The 17,753-nt window shown below is 41.7% G+C and overlaps 1 protein-coding gene across 1 annotated transcript; it reads left to right on the top strand.

The window, feature by feature from the left end:
• The first annotated feature begins 98 nt into the window (after window positions 1-98).
• Window positions 99-11,302, top strand: LSM1 (LSM1 homolog, mRNA degradation associated). The gene is made up of 4 exons (XM_084879764.1): window positions 99-513; window positions 4,564-4,632; window positions 6,403-6,518; window positions 10,814-11,302. Exons 1-4 carry the CDS (start codon window positions 444-446, stop codon window positions 10,982-10,984), a joined length of 426 nt encoding a protein of 141 aa, XP_084735890.1. The 5' UTR covers window positions 99-443; the 3' UTR covers window positions 10,985-11,302.
• The last annotated feature ends 6,451 nt before the right edge of the window (window positions 11,303-17,753 follow it).

The raw sequence follows: 17,753 nt of genomic DNA, 5'->3' as shown, positions 1-17,753 counted from the left end.
AGCGGGGAAGGGGGTCGGCCAACGCTAGCCAATCGCAGGCCAAGTCCCGCCCCCTCGGCTCCGGAGTCCGGAGGGTTGAGGGGATGGGTCTCTGTGACTCTGGGGTCGAGGGATCAAGAAAACGGGGGGCAGCGCCGTGTCCCTTAAAAGGAGGATTCATCTTCCCGCCGTCTGCGCAATCTAGGTTCCTTTTCCCCCTCTCTTCAGGGATGAGGAAAGGGTGTCCCAAACCGCACGACGGCCCCGCCTCTTCCTGGAGGCAGCACGTGATACCGGAAGTGGGTAGGGATAATATGGAGGAGCTTCCGGCGTGCCCCGGCGGCTGAAAGCCGGGGCAGAAGTGCGGGTCCCCGTCTGGGTTCCCCGTCCCAGTCCCGCCGAGGCGGCGACTGCGGCAGGAGGGAGGAGGTGTAGGACGCGCTGGTGGCTCTTCGCCGCTCCGCATGGCAGCCTTATCTCAGCTCAAAATGAACTATATGCCCGGCACCGCCAGCCTCATCGAGGACATCGACAGTGAGTTGCTCGTTTCCTTCGGGTGAAGTCTGGGCGAGCCCCTTCCTCCCCGGCCAGGGAGCTCGTAGAATGAGGGTGGGGCGGAGGGCACAGTTCTGGGCGTTTGGCGTTTGCCGTTTGTCCACCTCCCGTGTCCGTCCTGCTCCTCGCAGCCCCGGTCCCCTGGCCGGTCAGCCACACCCCGGAGAACTCAGTCCTTCTCTGCAGAGGACCAAATGCGAAATTTGTCCCCCCGCCAGTCAGCTGTCTTCCTCTGCGATATTTCCAAGTACCCAGTTGTTACTGGTGGAAATACTTAGAGGAAGGATTCAAGACATGAAAATATTAAGACAACAGCATTTGGATTTAATTGGCAGTAAACGTAGGGCTTTATGCATAAACTCTGTAGCCATTTGCAATACTTTACCGTGAGGGTCTTGAACGCTCTCAGGTTGTGGGAGTAGAGACCAGTGCCAAGCAAGGTACTGATGGGCTTTTCTGGAAAGGCTGAGTCACTGGAAACTTCTTCCCGCCCCCACCCCGGTCAGACCATTTTATGTTGCTTTTACTAAGAAGGCCTCCCTGTTCCTAGCCATTGTCCTGGAGGGGAGCTCAGTCCTGTACCAACCAGGAGCCAGTTACATTGTCCCGTCTTTCCTTTTGTGAATTGTTCCCCAAGTAGCATTTTTGTAATCGTTTAAATCGTGTGATTTGTCTCATTAACTTGCAATCACTGCAAAATGGTTATATATAGTTCCAAACAAGTTGCAAGTCTCTACAGTCACTAACTTGTTTCCATGAAAATAAGACAGTGTCTTATATTAATTTTTGCTCCCAAAGATGCGTTAGGTCTTATTTTCAGGGGATGTCTTATTTTTCCATGAAGAAGAATACGGTGCACATTTATTGTTAAATGAAAATAAAGGAAATTTATTACCGGTATACGGTATGGTAGTACGGTAGTTGTCAACACAAACCAGACAGCCGAAACTGGTTTGGCTCAGTGGATAGAGCGTCAGCCTGCGGACTGAAAGGTCCCAGGTTCGATTCCGGTCAAGGGCATGTACCTTGGTTGCAGGCACATCCCCAGTAGGAGGTGTGCAAGAGGCAGCTGATGGATGATTCTCTCTCATCGATGTTTCTAACTCTCTATCCCTCTCTCTTCCTCTCTGTAAAAAAAATCAATAAAATATATTTAAAAAAAAAAAAAAAAACACAAACTGTGAATCCTACAGTATCAAGAATTTACTCATTTATTCAATGACAATCATGTCATCATCTTCTGGAACATCATCATAACAATCCAATTCCTGAATTTCCTGGTGAATTTCTTGTGACTCCATTTCTTTCAGAATCAGTGGACCAAATCTCTCATGTTTAGCCTGGGGGGGCCTTATTTTCGGGGGGATGCCTTATATTTCACTCAGAAGGAAACCTGTAAGTAGGTCTTATTTTCGGAGGATGTCTTAAATTCTGCAAATTAAAGAATGAGTGTATAATTAAACTTTTAATCGTCTGAAATTATTTTTAAAATCTAAATTAGTGATTTTGCTATGGAAGGGAAATGTAGGGTAAACTGGACCAGATTCATATAAATAAGCATTGTACAAACCTATCTGTAGTGTAATGAAAACTTAAGTTTCAGTTGTCTGTGCCCTCACCTCTCTTGTGTATATCTATATTATTTCAGACCCTAACACTCTCTGTAATTTTATTGAAAATAATTGTTGGCTCTTTGCTGGTGTGGGTTCAGTTGGTTGTGCTACATCCTGTGGACCAGAAGGTTGCTAGTTCGATTCCTGGTCACAGCACATGCCCATGTTGCTGGCTGGATCCCAGGTAGGGAAGCCTGCAGGAGGCAGCCAATAGATGTTTCTCTCTCCCCCTCTCCCTCTCTCCCCCTCTCCCCTTCTCCCCCTTTCTCTGAAAATCAATTTTTAAAATCTTTAAAATAATGTTTGTTCTCAAGCCTTCTAACCTCTTTTTTGTAGATTCCAAGCTTCCTCTAATGAAAAATTTGAAACTTTTTCATATGTGCCTTTCACTGCTCCCTCCCCCTTCGCTTTCCTCCTCTCTCCTTATTCTTTCTGGTATTTTCACCCATCCTTTCATTTGAGTAGGAAGTATTTCTTCCTTTCAATTTATGTCTTTCCTCCCACTGCTTCTGGAACCTTCTATCATTAATATCCATTTTCTCCCTGGAATTTTCCCTTCATTTATGTTCTATTCTGTCCTTGTGTTGTTGTTTTTCCCAGTTGTGTCTCCCCATCAAACTTCCATCCCTATTTTTCTATCCTTACCCCCAAACCTCTTGAGTCATCTCCATTTTGATGCTTTCTGAGCCTCTACAATAGACCACCTCTATTACCCCAAACAATAATTGGTTTTTGTTATCAGCACACTGCTGTAGCTCCATTCTTAAAAGGCATTGGTCTAATAATGCACTCCTGAGTTTTCCCTTCCCCTCTGCAGCATTAGTGATGATACTATTATATTATGAAACTAGATTCTTTTTTTTTTTTTAAGAATTAAAAAAAAAAATTTAATATATTTTATTGATTTTTTACATAGAGGAAGGGAGAGAGATAGAAAGCTAGAAACGCCGATGAGAGAGAAACATCGACCAGCTGCTTCCTGCCCCCTACCGGGGATGTGCGCGCAACCAATGTACATGCCCTTGACCAGAATCAAACCTGGGACCTTTCAGTCCGCAGACCGACGCTCTACCACTAAGCCAAACCGGCTTCGGCTGAAACTAGATTCTTTTTTTCTTTTTTTTCTTTTTTAATATATTTTAATTGATTTTGTACAGAGAGGAAGGGAGAGAGTTAGAGAGTTAGAAACACCGATGAGAGTCATCGATCAGCTGCCTCTTGCACACCCCCTACTGGGGATATGCCCGCAACCAAGGTACATGCCCTTGACCGGAATCGAACCCGGGACCTTTCAGTCCCCAAGCCCACGCTCTATCCATTGAGCCAAACCAGTTTTGGCTGAAACTATTGATAGATTCTTAATCTGTGCTCTTGATTTCTCTAAAATGGCACTTGGTTTTCTTATTTCAACTCTTACTGTTCCCTAAAATAGATTGTCTCTTGGGTTCCCTCTTTGGCCTGCTCCTTTAAGTCTCTAGGAAATCTCAGGGACTTTAATATTATATCACCTCTCTGTTTGGCCTGCTTCTTCTTTCTTAGGTCTGTAGGAGATCTCCTGGACTTTAATAATTATATCACCTATGGTAGCCTTATCCAAAACTTCTCTCTCCAATTCTGACCTCTCTGCTATTTCAAGTGGACATAAACCACAGTAATTTGATCGACATCCCTACTGGGATATGCAAACTTTATTTTTTTTTAATATATTTTATTGATTTTCCACAGAGAGGAAGGAAGAGGAATAGAGAGCCAGAAACATCGATAAGAGAGAGACATTAATCAGTTGCCTCCTGCACACCTCCTGCTGGGGATGTGCCTGCAACCAAGGTACATGCCCTTGACCAGAATCAAACCTGGGACCTTTCAGTCCACAGGCCAATACTCTATCCATTGAGCCAAACCTGTTAGGGCAAAGGTACTATTTTGATTCATTCACAGCAGATAGCTATTGTTTTGTTGGCTAATATCCTTTTTTTATTTGACAGTCTAGAGAAAGATTAGTGCCCTGACTAAATCGGTATTGCACTAAGAGATTACTGGTTAGATTCCATTCAGGGCACATGCCCGGGTTGCAGACTCCATCCCTGATAGTGGGGATGTAGGAGGCAGCCAATCAGTGTTTCACTCTCACATTGATATTTTATTTCTTTCTTCCTCTTCCTTTTTTCCTCTCTTAAAAAAAAAAAAAAAAAAAAAAACAACAATAGAATTCCTGGTGCACACTGTTTGAAAATTGCTATTTTAATCTAAACCCCAGGCTAACTTGGTCCTCCCAATTTCTTAACAACTCAAACTTAAATACATTGGAAGAGAAAGTGGTAGAGCTTAAACAATCAACTTTATATTTATTGTTACTCTGTAAGCTCACTGAAGCTAACCGTTTTCAGTTTTTAAAGATTTTTTTTCCTGTTCCCAGAAAAGCACTTGGTCCTGCTTCGAGATGGAAGGACACTTATAGGCTTTTTGAGAAGCATTGACCAATTTGGTATGTATTAGTTATAGACTTCTCTTATACTCTGGATAACAAGAGCCGCCCATTGTATTTTTGTTATTTCATATTGTAAGGTATTTATCTGCAACTTTTTCATGTGTCTGGTATAATGGAATATTGTCCTGAGTCATTACATCACTGTTTCCTAAATTATGACGAGATGATTCAAAAGCTTGTATTTTCAAGCTTGTATTTCTAAACTGGTTTTCACTAGAACATATGATTATAATGTCTTGGACTATTGTTTTTATTTTCCCCATTAGAGGGAGCCAAAAGATAGAAATAAACTCAGTCCATTGAAAAAGCAGCTCATTTGTACACTGGCTTGGGTGCAACTACTCTTCAAAGCAGGTCTTGCACTGAAGGTAATCCCTCCCTGCCCAATGAAAATTGGATAGACGGCACTTTCTGAAGCTTGTTAGGGACCCCAACATTAAGCTCAAGATTTTACACTTAAGGATACATCATCATACTCAAGAGTTTCGGTCTTTGTTTTGCATCTGCATTTTTCTAAAAATATCTGTGTTTGCTTTTGTTTCAAGAAACTTATTTCATTTGTTGGACATCTTATAGGTCAGTGGATTTGGGCATGAGGAAAATAACAATAATTGAAACACAAGAATTATAGAAGTTAAAGAATATAGATACCTGCTTTCTTCAAATAAGACAAATGCAAAGAAATAAATGATTCCTTTTTTATTTTTTTATTAAGGTATTATATTAAATGATTCTTAACATATTGGGAGTTCTAAATCTTTTTTAAAAAAAATACATTTTTATTGATTTTAGAGGGAGAGGGATAAAAACATCAGTGAGAGAGACACATAGATCAGCTGCCTCCAAAATACTCCCCAATGGGTATTAAGCCCACAATCCAGGCATGTTCTTGATTGGGAATTGAACTGGATCACGGGTCGACACTCAACCACTGAGCCACACCAACAGGGCAGGGTTCTAAATCTTACCCGTATTTTCCGGCGTATGACGACTTTTGAAACGAAAAAAAGTCAACCGAAAATTGGGGGCAAAAGACCAAAATTGCACAAAAATTACCTGCAGATCTTGATGGCAAAGTGAGTCTTTTCTTTGAAGTGGGGGGTAGTCTTATACAGTTAATATAGACCTAAACCTATGTTTTAACTGTAAAATTAGGGGGTCGTCTTATACGCCGGAAAATACAGGTAAGTCAAATTCATCAGACTACTTTGAGCGAAAAGTAATAAATACTGCCTACTCTCAGATTACCAGGTATGGTTATCTGACAAAATGAAAATACAGGTTTTTGCTGTATCATAATTCATGGATGCTTGTATTGGGTTAAGTAAACCCTAAGTACTGAAACAAAGTTAAATTTTGGTAACTCATCACATATACACACCACAACATAGAAAAAACTAGAGTTTTAATCTTTGCAGTTCTTTAGAGTCTTCCAAGTGCCCTACTTATTTATATTTTCTTACAGCCATGTTCATTTTACCAGTTAACTGATAAATGAACTTAATTTTTTTAAACTTTTCCCCACCATCACTCATGTATTAGTGCAACATGATCCTAGACACTCTCAGTTTGTAATTGGTTAAACATCTCTTAAATGGTGTGTCATACAGAAATAGGAGATTGTGTTTTAAATTTTAGCTTTTCCTAAAGTTAGAAAGTTTTAAAATCATGCTTAACTGAATCCTTTTTACTCAAAATAACTGAGTTATAGACCTTTACCCAGTAATTTAAACTGAATATCTTTGTTTTTTCCCTATACACTTATAGCTAATTTAGTGCTACATCAGACTGTGGAGCGTATTCATGTGGGCAAAAAATACGGTGATATTCCTCGAGGGATTTTTGTGGTCAGAGGAGAAAATGTGGTCCTACTAGGAGAAATAGTAAGTGAAAACTGTTAAGCTGCTATGGCATGGGTCTTGATAATTATGATAGTTAGCTTTTTTTTGGTCTTTTCAAGAAGAAAAATAATACATTTTACACATTTCACCCAGCTTCTCACAGGAAACCACCAAATTAGCTTAGGAAAGCCACAATTATAAAAGGAAAGTTATAGGTAATTAACTTTGTTTCAGTGCCTCTTGGCATTTTAAAGATTTTATCCCATTAGCAGCAAAATATCTTTGATTTTTACCTAATATCTTCAAAAACTACCATTCTGCAAATGTGTTCATTAACAAATTTCTGCTATTTCTAATAGCAGAAAATAGAAAAACTAGAAAAGAATGATTTGATAAAGATTTATATACATTTATATTTTGTAGTTATTTAAGCAGTTGATTATAAGTAGTTTTTTATAACAACGTTAGCTGTGTTGGGGAGGAAAGACACATTGCATATTCAGTGTGATATCTGTATTCTTACGGGGGGAGGGGAAGGAATGGATATAGGAGAAAGGGTGTGTGTGTGTGTGTTTGTGTGTGCGCGCGCATATATATATATATACACACACACACACACACACACACACACACAAAACTATTAGAAAACATATACAGGGTAGGACAAAAGTAGGTTTACACTTCTTCATATGAAAAAGAATACAGTAATTAATTAGTAATATAAGAATAAACTGTTTCCTGTACTCACAACTATAAACCTACTTATGCCCAATCTTATATATAAAACTAAGAAGTACTCAACATTTTAAAAAGATAAACCTGATTTCATGTTTTACATGAAGCATAACTTAAAAATACCTTATTTAATACCTTTGACTTGATCCTGCTACTTCTGATTATTGGGTCCAGGAAAATAAAAATAAAAACTTTGATGTTTGCTTGATTTTATCTTTTCCTATTTTGTTTTTAAAGTTTTCAGTAATGTTCCCAATATCTAGCCACATCTTTTTTATTTTTTACGTTTTTTTATTAAATTATTATCTGTGTACATATTTTAACATTCCCCCCCCCCCCCCATACATATCCTCCCTCCCCAGAGTTTTGTGTCCATTGTCTAGCCACATCTTAAATCAGGTTTTGAGAGTAGTGATTCATTTTAACAATAAGCCATTTAAGAAAATGAGGTAATTCTGTCAGGGTCCAGTTGGTTCAGAGACCTTGTATGAAATAGTTAGCTGGAAATGACTACACAGTACTACCCGAGTGTGGCTATGACATGCCTTTTCCTAATTTTTAAAATATTTTTGTAGTTAATGTTTTTGGTTCAGTGTATCATTTCTTCCATGTTTGTGCAGCAGAAATTATCTCCATGTATTATGTAAAGGTTGAAATAAAGCACTCTATTACCTGGAGATGTGGCTGTGAAGTAGTCTGCCAGTATATTAAGAGGGGCTAACCACTCTCTGGTCAGTAGGATTATGGCTGAATATTTTTTTCTTCTTTTATACTTTTCTGAATTTAATTTTTGAAGAGGAGATCTATTGCTACTAGGGATAATGAGCTAGGTTAAAATATTTACACATACTCTGCTTCAGATTTACAATAGTGAACATCACAGAAATGCTTTCTATGCCAGTTACATTGGCACAAATTGACCCTTTGTAGATGTATGTATATGTGAAGAGAAATGAATGAACTTGTGTTTGTTCTTACAGATTTATTATATCCTGGTAGCCCTTTTGTGGAGAAAAGTACTCTTTTTATATATTATGGTTTGGATGGTGCAGAATTTTTCAATGGTAACACTAAAGAAAAACAGGAATGCTTACATAGTTACATGAATCAATAGTCGGGTTGGCCAAGACCGGTTTGGCTCAATGGATAGAGCGTCGGCTTGGGGACTGAAGGGTCCCGGGTTCAATTCCGGTCAAGGGCATGTAACGTGGTTGCGGGCATATCCCCAGTAGGGGGTGTGCAAGAGGCAGCTGATCGATGACTCTCATCGATGTTTCTAACTCTCTATCTCTCTCCCTTCCTCTCTGTACAAAATCAATGAAAATATTAAAAAAAAAAAAAAATAAGCGGGTTGAAGAAATTAAGTGCCAATCCTAGGGATGCCATCTAGATTCTGCAAATATTTCATTACTTAGAAATTCCCTGGATTCTACCTCAGGGAGGGTGGACAAAGTCTAAAGTAACAAGTCGGATTCTTGGGAAACAGCATCATTATAACCACAAGAATAGCTCAATGAGCAACATACAATTCCAAGAGGCAGTAAGCTAAGAACATGATCTTCCCTTCAGCTGTTATCCATGGGTTATGAGGGCAGGTTACACTTAATAACATAGATTTTTCTGAGTTGAGTTAACATTTGACTCAGGGCAGCTTTTGTTTATGTCATTTGTGTGGCTTTCATCTAACCTCTCTGGTGAGAGTCCTCCATCTGATGTGTCACAATCTGTGGGTTCTGAGGCCTTGGTGGCGTCTGAAGATTAGCATTCAGTGGAACATCTGGAGAGTTTGTGTATGTGTAATGGCTTCTCAGAATTTTATCACTGAAAGGGAAGAGGATAAGAAATAAGAATACCCTGTTTGTATAGGCTTATCAGTTACAAAACAGAGTAATACCTCTAAGTACATTTTAAAGAGAATAAACTGAATCTATGGATAATAGTGAGATGCTCTTATAGCAAGATTCTGCATTACATGATTGGTTATCAAATGTTTATAAGTTATTTAAAAATAAAAATATTGCCCTAGCTGGTTTGGCTCAGTGGATAGAGCGTCGACCTGTGGACTCAAGGGTCCCGAGTTTGATTCCAGTCAAGAGCACATGTGGCTCGATCCAAGTTGGGGGCATGCAGGAGATAGCCCATCAATGATTTTCTTTCATCATTGATGTTTGATGTTTCTCTCTTTCCATCTCCCTTCCTCTCTGAAATCAATAAAAGTATTAAACATCTTATGCCATATTAAGATGAAAAATTACAGTCAATATTTGCACTGTGGGTCTTTTAAGAAGTCAATATATACATGGAAAAATTGGAAAGTTATTCACCAATATGTTATTCTTCCATACTGGAATTAAAGATTTTTTTCTTATTGTCTATTTTTTTCATCTTTTTTTAGTCCTCACCCGAGGATATTTTTTAATTGATTTTTAGAGAGAGGGGAAGGGAGAAGGAGAGACAGAGAGAGAAACAGATATGGGAGAAACACATCGATTGGTTGCCTTCTGCATGAACCCCAACCAGGGCCAGGAGTCTTCAATCAAGATACACATCCTTGACCGGAATGAAACCTGGGACCCATTAGTCCACAGGCTGATGCTCTATCCATTGAGCGTAACTGGCTAGGGGGCTGGTTGGCCAGTTTTTAAATATCATATAATGAGCATGTGTGTGTGTTTTTAAATAACGGCAAAAATGATTATTTTAGTAAGAAAAATAATGATTTTGTAAAATCCTCACCCCATTATAGTATGTATTTCATTGAGTGAGAGAAAGAGAGAGAGAAACATTGGTTAGTTGCTGAGAGAGAGAGAGGAAGAGGGAGAGAAACATTGGTCAGTAGCTTCCCGTAAAGGCCTGACCAGGAATCAGATTTCACCACCTTTTGGTTTATGGGATGACACTCTTCAACTGAGTCACACCAGGCAGGGCAGTAAGCAAAACAATTTTAATTAAAGTAGAGAACTATATTGGGACTGAACTGGTGTGGTAATCTAACTGCTCTGCTGAGGTTTTCTCTAGAAGACTTGTCAGAGGGAAAAGGAGTCTTGTGTTATTTAAAGACTCCTAGTTAATGCAACAGAGGGACAGTTTATTGTCTTTGTGGGAGGAGGTCCTTCTTTGATTCAATGTTCTCTACCTTACTGAGCAACAACACCAGAATTTAAGCTGATTTGATAATGTAAATATACAAAACTTAACTGAAGCCATCTTGGCCTCGGTAACTTCTCTCTTGGATTCTCTTGAGTTGGAGAGTGAGCCTTATTTTATTTATATATTTAGGGGTTTTTTTGTTTGTTTTTGTTGTTGTTGTTTTTTTAAGAAAAGTAGTTGTTGACTAGTATAGGACTTCAGATAACCTAAAGCTTTGTTATACACAATACACACTGTAACTGATCCTATTATCACATTCATGTAAGTACTCTATAGTAGAGTGGCCAGCCATTTCTTTGTAAAACTTATCCATTCCTAAAAGAAGGATATTTCAGCCATGTCACGATTATGAAAAAATAACCCAAGCCTGACATAGAATCCATTTGCCTTGAGATCTGCTGTGTTTTCTGTTCTTGGTCAGCTGAAGTTTCTTAAACCTGCTTGTTTTGTAGGACTTGGAAAAGGAGAGTGACACACCCTTGCAGCAAGTGTCCATTGAAGAAATCCTAGAAGAACAAAGGGTAGAACAGCAGACCAAGCTGGAAAACGAGAAGATGAAAGTTCAGGCTCTTAAAGATCGAGGTCTCTCCATTCCTCGAGCAGACACTCTTGATGAGTATTAAGTCTTTTGCTCTTGGGGAGCAGGGGCTCTCACTGAATGGAAATGACGTTCTGGTCACCTCACACATTTGACTAGAGACTGTAGAATTTTGAAAAATTTTTTCTTTTGGATTCTTTCACATGTGTAACATGAAGAAATCATGTGGCTTTTTTTTTCCTTTTTATGAACAAAATCATTGTCTAAAGAAATAGCTGGATGGACTCCTTTCACACATCGCTATGGAGCCAGCAACTACTTTTCTATGTTGCTCTTCTCATCCCAAATTAGAGTTTACAGGGCACAGTCTTCACTTGCTTGTAAATAAAATATGAATCTCAAAGTTGCCATGTTATTTCCCAAGTTTGAGTCGCCTCCAATGAATAAGCAAAATTAAGTTTCTGTTCTAAAGGTATAACCAGTCCGCACACTGGGATTTCCCCTCTGTCACACTTCCAAGTTGCTAGTTACTTAGGAAGAAATATTTTCATACTAGGTATCTTGTGGTCTTCTCCTCTCCCCACTGATGAGAAAAACACATTTCAGCCTTCAGGAAGGGGCTTTTGGTAAAGTTGCACAGTTACTGGTTATAACAGCCTCAGGTGTGAGAAACAACATCACTACTGAAGTTGCTGTTCTGCTTCACCAACAGCTATTCAGAACAAGGTTCCCCTGAGTTCCAGCATTTAACTAAGGTTTAGTTCAGTGTTCTAGCCCTTCGGATTGAATCTTGAGCCTCTTATGTTATTCTCATCAAAAAGGAGCACAAACAAAATGGTGTTTCAGTGGCTGATGCATTTCCGTTACTCCTGCTGATCCCCCAGAGTGATGCCACTTTTCTGGTATGATGTTGACTGCCCGGTAAGTTTGACAGGCTGCTCGCAGAGAGGACGGGGTAGTTCATTGGACAGTGTACTGAGGTAGAAGTTTAGGAGTTTGTGTTAAAATTTTCACTTTTTTCTACCCCTGGCACCTTGGGCTTGAGCAGTCTCTTCTGAATTCTCAGGGTTTTTTAACGACTTATTCCAGGCACTTCCTTCTCATCATCTATTGAGCAAAGATGTCCCATTCATAAGGTTTATTTGCATTTCCTCTGAATTATTTTTCAGCACCACATAGACTTAATATTTTATGAGCTCAGGTGTTTTTAAAACTGCCCCAGATGCCTATAAACCATTTGATTGCTGAGCTCTTCATCACTGAATTGATTTTAACATAATTTGTGAAGAAACAGCTGTACTTAATGTTTTATCAAGTGTGTTGGGCCTCTAACCACTTAATAACTAGAATTTGTTTTTAACTACTGATACAAAGGGAGAAAAACACCATCACCAATTTTTGGAAAACATATCTAACTAGATAATATTCTTTGGGAGTCAGCAAGATTACAGCATTTGTTTTTTTAAGCACCACTGTTTCAAAACTTTGGATACTATAAAGGAATTTGGATTCTAGTTATCTAGTTTTTTCAACCTTCTTTAACTTCAAACACAATAACAGGAGTTATAATTTATTATGTTAAAGGAGGAAAAGAGACTGAATTTTAACAGGATTTCCAAATCATAGCAAGGTTCGGGTCATTGCTTTTAGACCTTGGTCCTGCAGGCAGTATGGAAGCATTAGATGTAACAAATGAAACTAGACTACCAGCTAACTTCCTCCTCATCTCCAGGATGTTCAGTGAAGTGGTTACTCTCAGCTATGCACAGTCCAGGATTTTTACAGATACTGAAATCATGCTTTTTTTCCCCATTTATACCTTTGTTTTATCTTTTTTGTTTTTTTATTGAGAGGAAGGGGGAGGCACACACCCCCTGACCAGTGATCAAACCTGCAACCTGGGTAACCTGGGTATGTGTCCTGATGGGGAATTGAACCTGCAACTCTGGTGTACGGGACAATGCTTCGACCAACAACCACACCAGCCCGGGCCTATTTTATCTTTTAATAATTTCTTCCAATAGGGTTCCCATGAGACTGCTTTCAAGGGAGACAAATAAGGAAGATCTACTGAACCCCTCTCCTGGCCATCTTTATCCTGATATACTTGAGTATAGCAACATATCTCTTACTCTTCCAGCTGGTCTCTCCCTTTCCTTGGCCTTTGATCTTATATTGCATGCTCTTAGCTAAGTTTAAACCACACTATCTGCTTTCCTCCCCAAGTCTGATAAACTCCCAAAAGGCCCTGAAAACCTAACAATAGCCAGATACCTTTATACTGTCTATTATGGAGGGTTCCTCAGGGAAGCTGTGTCGATGTGAACCTCACAAGTATTGCACAGAGGTAAAGAAAACAAGGAAAATGGTCTCACAAGTGTTGGCTGGCAGTCCCAGGCAGAGTGTAGTGCAGAAGACAGCGAAAGGCGTAGGCCAGCAGGCAGAGTGGACACACCTACTGTGGGCAGTTCCCAACCTCTTGTCTCAGATTCATACATGACATTAATGATGGCACTGCACAGCTCAAGAAATGGATCCCAGGAATTGTATCTGGCAAGAAAATAGAGGAGAGGAAATTAATAAGCAGTCTCCTACCCCTTGGCTCCCAATACACACACACACACACACACACACACACACACACACGTGTATGTATGTGTGTGTGTGTGTGTGGCATTTCTCACCTAAGTCATACTAAAAATGATAAACATCCATTTTCCTTTCTCATTAGGAGCCAGCATTCCCAGTGAGGTACAAGTAAGGCATTTAGGTGTAGATGTTGCAGGCTGATACACTAATGCTGAACCAACCTTCCAAATTGAAGCTTCATGGGTGCTTGTTTTTCCAGGGCTTATGTCCAGATAAGGGAGCCAAAATCAAAAGATCTATCCCCCTCCCAAGATCTTCTAGCCTAAAAGAATGAGAAAAACCAACCCTAGGAAATGGAGCATATCTGCTACTCACCTCTCAAACTTTGGGTCCGTCTGCCTGGTTAGGACTCCCCAACCTGTTGACTCCTTGGGTTCTGCCAAGAGACTTGAAGCAGAGAATAAAATCAGGTCCTTTTTTCCTGTTTTCTACCCATTCCCCTTTACATAATTTAAAAAAAAAAAATCCCCTTAATTCCAGCCACTCAGTAGCTGTTGCTGCCACTTGGCTAGACCAGGGATAAAAATGAGCTCCGCCGAAACTGGTTTGGCTCAATGGATAGAGCGTCAGCTTGGGGACTGAAGGGTCCCAGGTTCAATTCTGGTCAAGGGCATGTGCTTTGTTTCCTGGCATATCCTCAGTAGGGGTGTGCAGGAGGCAGCTGGTCGATGTTTCTCATCGAAGTTTCTAGCTCCCTATCTCTCTCCCTCTCTGTACAAAATCAATAAAATATATATATATAAAAAAAGAACTAGCCTTTCTGGAAAAAAAAAAAAATGAGCTCCAGACGTCACTCTGGAAATACAGAGAATTATGTGGTGTTGGGGCACCAGCCAATCTGTAGCCGGGACTTGAAGGAAGAGAGAGGGCTCAATGCTGAGCATGTTGTCTGGGAATCCCATCTCTAAGACCCAATTTTATGGGCGTATAATTTACCTCCTGTAAAATGCACTCCTTTTGGTGTCTGCGTTCTAACAGCTGCATCTAGTTATATACCATCACCCCTGCCCCTTTGTATTTAATGTCTCTCTCCTTCCCCAGCCCCTCACAACCACTGGTCTGTTTTCTGTCTGTATAGTTTATGTTGGCAACTAGTTCAATTTTTTTCTTAAAAGAGTGTGCAAGCTGAATAAAATATCTGGGAGGTTAAATCTATCTCACCAGTCTTCAGTTTGCTCTTCTGGTTTAGGCTGTTCCAAAGGACGGGAAACTGTGTGTGCCCTGTCAAACTCCCTGGGCAAAGAAACCTAAAGCCTGGCTCACCTGCTGGAAACGGAGGGTGAAAGGCAAACCAGAGAACCAAGTAAAATTGAATAGTTGCCTAGTCATTCATTACCCTAAAGTAGGGGTGTCGAACTCAATCAGAGAAGGGGCCAAAATCTAAAATCCAGCCTAAAACGCGGGCCGAATGGTTTACTGAACAGTCATAAACTGACAATGTCATAAACTGACAGCGGAGTGCAGTGATGACAGCGCGGTGCGGGCCACATTGCAAGGCCTGGCGGGCTGGATTTGGCCCGCGGGCCTTGTGTTTGACACATGTGCCCTAAAGCTTGTGGAGCAACTACTCTATGCCAGGTGTATGGAGCAGGCAACTATGGCCCCATGTTTTCAGAGAAAAATACGATTGTAAAAGTTACGCTGTAGCCCTGGCTGGTTTGGCTCCATGGATGGAGCGTTGACCTGCCGACTGCGGGGGTCCCTGGCTTGGTTCTGGTTGGGGGCACATGCCTGGGTTTCCGGCTTCAGCCCCAGTGGGGGGCAGGCAGGAGGCGGCTGATCGGTGATTATCTCTCATCATTGATGTTTCTCTCTCTCCTTCTCCCTTCCTCTCTGAAATATGTACATTTATTTGTTTTAAGGTACGCTGTAGCCCTGGCTGCTTCGTGCTGTTGTTTAGACTGTTGTCCCCTTGTGCCAAGGCTGTAGGTTCAATCCATGGTCAGGGTACATACTAGAATCACCAATGAATACAGAAATAAATGAATGCAACAAATGGATCGTTCTCTCTTTCTCCTTCCCTCTTTTCTAAAATCTAATTGAGAAGTAGGACGTGAGCCCAGCTGGTGTGGCTCGGTGGTTGAGTGTCAACATATGACCCAGGAAGTCACAGTTCGATTCCCGGTCAAGGCACATGCTGGGGGTGCAGGCTGGATCCCCAGTAGGAGGTGTACAGGAGGCAGCCAATCAATGAGTCTCATCATTGATGTTTCTATCTCCCCCTCTCCCATCCTCTCTGAGATCAATAAGAATATATTCTAAAAAAAAGAAATAGGGTGAGGTGGGGTCCAAAGGGAAGCCCTTGAGGACATATAACACTGTGAGCTGTCTTGAATGAGAAGGCATGAATGGGGCAGACCACAGACAGGCACCTCAGCACAATGCTGAGCAGATGGAGAGGAAATCCAGGGTGAGAATTCAGAGGCCCAGAGACTGGACTGAGAAGTTTAGATTAAATCTTAGGGACTCTTGCCAAAACCGGTTTCCCTCAGTGGATAGAGCATTCCAGTCAAGGGCATGTCCCTTGATTGTGGGCACATCTCCAGTAGGGGGTGTGCAAGAGGCAGCTGATCGATGATTCTCTCTCATCGATGTTTCTAACTCTCTAGTCCTCTCTCTTCCTCTCTGTAAAAACTCAATAAAATATATATATTTAAAAATCTTAGGGACTCTAAATGTATTATTACCACATTTGAACCATATAACTCCCCTCTCCCCCCCAAAAAAGGATTACAAAAGAAAAACAAAACATCTCTCTATTTTACAGGTAAGAAATTTGAGATTGAAGATGTGAGCAACTCCAATCATAAAGTAAGTGGTGGAACAGGACTGAAGGTCTCCGAATACAAAACCTGTGCTTTCTCCGCTCCGGTTCACAGCATCCTCAGTACCATCCCAACCAACCCAAAGGCAGGTGCTGTTGCCTAGTGCTCGCCTGCTCTGAGTGAGAGCCCAGACAAGTTCAAGGTCCCTCTCCTCAACTCTCAGGAACCTGCAGAGGAATTAATCTTCCACCACAACTCACCATTTCATGGCTGAACAACCAAAGTTCCCGAGGACAGCCAGCTCTCAACCCTCACCCCTTCTCCATGCTGTTGGCCACTTGTTCTCCCTGGGACACCCACACTCCATCCTCTCTCTCAAACCAGGCTAGCTCCTTCTTGCACCTCCCACACGCAGCTCCTGTCACTTCCTCCCAGGAGCCGTCCATGGCACTCCTCTCTCTCCCGGTGTAATTAGGTGTTCCCGCCCTTGTGCTTCCAGAACCCCTCATCTGCTCTACAACTTTTCATACTGGGTCATATAGTTCATTTTCCTCATAGCTGTAGAGACACAGTGGACACTCAATAAAGGATTGTTGAATGAATGAATGAATGAAGTCTTCTTTTCTGCCCACCCTGTCTCCCTGCCCTGGCCCTGGGCCTTCCTCCCCAACACTCTGCACAGGCTCAGCCAGATCTCTGGAATCTTCCTTCTGACCAGTTGTGTCCATCTGATCTCCCCCCCGGCATGGGGGGAGAGTTGGGGCTGGGGGGAGGTGTCTCTGCTCTTATTAAGAAGCAAAGCCAGATGCAGGTGACATCCAGAACCAGAGGAAATTCCCAGACCTCTCTCCCCACCTTCCACAGAGAGGCAGAGTTAACGGTCATTCGGCCTGAGGAAGAGAAGAAAGCCTTGGCCTGGGGAGGTCACCAGCACCCTCCTCCTTTGAGTCAATGGCTGCCTCTGACATCAGCAACAGCCCTATGCCTCAGTCCTCCAGCGTCCCCACACCACCTCCTCCCTCTCACAGTGGCCATAATTCTCCTCAGGATGGCAACAGCAGGGCCTTGAACATTATCTGCAGGGCCTGTCCCATAATAACTCCCTCCCACCGCCTCCACTGGGACGCACATGTGCACGAGGGCGCACGTGTACCAGGAAGGCCGGAGCAGCTGCCTCAGCAGCCACCTGCACCTTCTCCTTCAAGTCTACGAAAATCAGAGCCCCCTAAACCGCCCCCCCTCTCCACACAATGAACAACAGAGGCCAAGGCCTCTTGCTTCAATCCTGTCTTCCCTTTGGGGCTCTTAGAGGGTTGAGAGCTGGCTAAGCCCACAGGCAGACTTCCTCATTCAAAAGACATACTTGCACCCCCAGCTGCTTCCCCTATTGATCATCCAATAGAGAAGGAGCAAGCACCTGCTCTTGTGACCGGCTTGAGG

Source organism: Pipistrellus hanaki, assembly GCF_964339955.1.
Source record: "Pipistrellus hanaki genome assembly, chromosome: 3".
In the NCBI taxonomy this organism is placed as follows: domain Eukaryota; kingdom Metazoa; phylum Chordata; class Mammalia; order Chiroptera; family Vespertilionidae; genus Pipistrellus; species Pipistrellus hanaki.
The sequence above is the reverse complement of the archived record's forward strand: the minus strand, read 5'-3'. Positions and strand labels throughout refer to the sequence as shown.

Coding starts and splice junctions, on each gene's coding strand:
- LSM1 (XM_084879764.1), top strand. CDS start 444: ATGGCAGCCTTATCTCAGCTCAAAATGAACTATATGCCCGGCACCGCC. Junction 514..4,563: donor CCTCATCGAGGACATCGACA/GTGAGTTGCTCG, acceptor TCCTGTTCCCAG/AAAAGCACTTGGTCCTGCTT. Junction 6,519..10,813: donor TGGTCCTACTAGGAGAAATA/GTAAGTGAAAAC, acceptor CTTGTTTTGTAG/GACTTGGAAAAGGAGAGTGA.